Source organism: Catharus ustulatus, chromosome 2 (assembly GCF_009819885.2).
Source record: "Catharus ustulatus isolate bCatUst1 chromosome 2, bCatUst1.pri.v2, whole genome shotgun sequence".
NCBI classification, from domain to species: domain Eukaryota; kingdom Metazoa; phylum Chordata; class Aves; order Passeriformes; family Turdidae; genus Catharus; species Catharus ustulatus.
The window spans coordinates 29,800,867-29,803,082 of record NC_046222.1 but is presented as its reverse complement, the minus strand read 5'-3'; the positions used below and the strand labels follow the sequence as shown (position 1 = coordinate 29,803,082).

Genomic DNA, 2,216 nt, shown 5'->3' with positions numbered 1-2,216 from the left:
CTAAGGCCAAACTCGGAGAGGTAGATGGAGACGGAAGGGACCGACTCTCTTCCTGCCTCCCATCCACTGAGCTCACGCCCTCGCTGGCTGCATTCCTGCCTGTTTTGTAACTGAGTACAGAACGCAGAACCCGAACAGCTCCCTCACACCTGGCTTGCAGCTCCCTGCTATCCCAGGCCTGGCTCTTTCACTCTCAGCCATTTCCGCCCACTGCCAAAGATCTCAATTCTTCCAAGGGTAACAGGGACAAAGGGCAGGAGGCTACAAGCAGACATACTTGATATACTTCTGAATCACACTAGAAAGAAAACATTGCAAAGGAGCAAGGCTGTACCACTAGGTTGATCCTCTGCAGTCCAAAAAAACGTAAGATAAAAATTTCATTGTTTATGTTGTTCTAATCCAGACTGCAGCCAAATGGGGCAAGCTCAGCCCTCCCACACTAGGCCGCTCCCAGCTGCATCTCTCTGCTGCCTTTTTCACTAAGGATAATGTGCTAGATTGCACATTCAGCCACAAAACAAGGCAGCCACAGTCACTAGAGGAGGCAGGAGTACATTAGCATTGAACCTGCTGGGGACAGGGGCTTCAACGGCACTTACAGCACTTGCAGAACAGCACTAGATCATGTTGAGGGATACATTTCCTAGCATGCTTCAAACAGCACATCCAAAAATGCTTGCCCTTGTAAAGTGCTTAATACCTGTCTCTCTGATATCAGATCCTTGGGCTTCGCGCTAAGGATCTGCACAAACCTTTTTGCAGAACATGGTACATACTGGGCCTCCCAAAACAGCATCACAAGTGTCATGCAGAGAGCACTGCTGTACCTGCCTGTGCACCAGGCAGCAGCACTGCTGAGCTCACGGCCATTCATAAGACACGGGTACTTTCAACACACATTTTATTCATGAGCAGACACATGAACGGGCACGAAGCATCCCATTCCTTCCAGGTCCACGTTTCCCATGTTCAAGTGCCCCATTCCCAGGGCTGACAGGACCTGCACCTTGGGAGGAGGGCACCAGCCGGGAGAACTCCGCGGGCTCAGGAGGCAGCAACACCGCCGGTGCCGGCCCCGTGCGGCGGCAGAGCCATGGGCGGCAGGAACATGGCCTTGAGCTTGCCCGACATGCTGGCGATCTCCGGGTCTTGCGACTCGTAGGACTTGATCAGCCGGGCGAACTTGAGGACGCCTGCAAGAAAAGGGGGTGGGCGGGACGCCCCGCGGGCCCGGAGCACCCCGCCCGCCGGTGGAACAACCCACCTTCGCCGTCGCTGGTGAACCCGTAGGCCTTGATCACGTCCTGCTGGATCTGGGTGGCCACGGGCAGAAGGAACTGCAGCATCTTGCCCATGTCATTGCAGGCATTGTCCCGAGCCTCCTCCATGCGCTGCGCGTTCTCGGGCGCCCCGAACGCCTTGATCACCTCCGCCAGCACCGCTGCGGGACACGGGCACTCAGCCGTCCGCCGGCCTCCCGCATCCAGGTACGCGACACGGGCACTACGCCGGCAGCCCGCCCGGGAGACGGAACCTCCCGCACTCACCCTTCGCCTGTTCCGCGCTCAGCGCCGCCAGTACCGCGGGCTGCGCGGAGGCCGCCATGGAGCGCGGCAGGCACACCCCGGCCCCACAGCCGCCAACGGGCGCCGAAGCCCAGCACGGGCTGAGCGCGCCTGCGCCTCCCCGCCTCTCCCCGCTCTGCTCTGCCTTTGTACCGCTCTGTGGGAAGCGGCTTCCCGCGAGAGCGGGAAACCTGCTGGACAAATTCTAAAAGAGCTGAAATCACTGGTCGGATGCCTCTCCGTGCGAGGCCCCCATCCGAGCCGACCCACCCCGCGGTCCGGGCGAGATCCGCTTTCTCCCCAGACCGTCTCCACAGCTGGTCCCCAGCCTGGCGCCGCCCGCCCGCCCCGCTCCGCGCCGAGACCGGTGGTTCCCGCCGCCGCCGAACGGGTCCCGCCGCGCCGCCCGGGCCATATGCAAATTTCTCGCTTCTCATTGGCCTGCGGCGCGCACGCCCCCCCCCCCCCCCCCCCCCAACCCCCGCGGTGGCGGGGTCCTACCCAGCGGCTCCCCCGCGGCTTTCCCGAGGCGGTGCCCATTTCCAGTCTCTCCCAGTTTCCACCCGTGTGAAAAACCCGGGAGTGTTTCTGCCCTTCCTGTCAGTCCTGGCCCCAGTGAAAAGAAATGAACACACCGGAGTCCCGTTT

At 60.9% G+C, this 2,216-nt stretch overlaps 1 protein-coding gene and 1 non-coding gene across 3 annotated transcripts; both read right to left on the bottom strand.

Annotated features, from left to right (window-relative positions):
* Positions 1 to 887: 887 nt before the first annotated feature.
* C2H12orf57 (chromosome 2 C12orf57 homolog) lies at positions 888 to 1,930 on the bottom strand. Of its 2 annotated transcripts, none has more exons than XM_033051474.1 (3): positions 1,839 to 1,930; positions 1,268 to 1,444; positions 888 to 1,196 (listed from the first exon to the last, which is right to left on the bottom strand). In XM_033051474.1, the coding sequence occupies exons 2-3, from the start codon at positions 1,389 to 1,391 to the stop codon at positions 1,048 to 1,050; spliced, it is 273 nt and encodes a 90-aa protein (XP_032907365.1). In that variant the 5' UTR covers positions 1,392 to 1,444; positions 1,839 to 1,930; the 3' UTR covers positions 888 to 1,047. The 2 variants fall into 2 exon arrangements, with proteins under 2 accessions (XP_032907365.1, XP_032907364.1); XM_033051473.1 differs by lacking the exon at positions 1,839 to 1,930 and adding an exon at positions 1,551 to 1,820.
* On the bottom strand, positions 1,734 to 1,794 carry LOC116993256. The gene has a single exon (XR_004417246.1). It is a non-coding gene; the product is annotated as a U7 small nuclear RNA (small nuclear RNA).
* Positions 1,931 to 2,216: the final 286 nt, after the last annotated feature.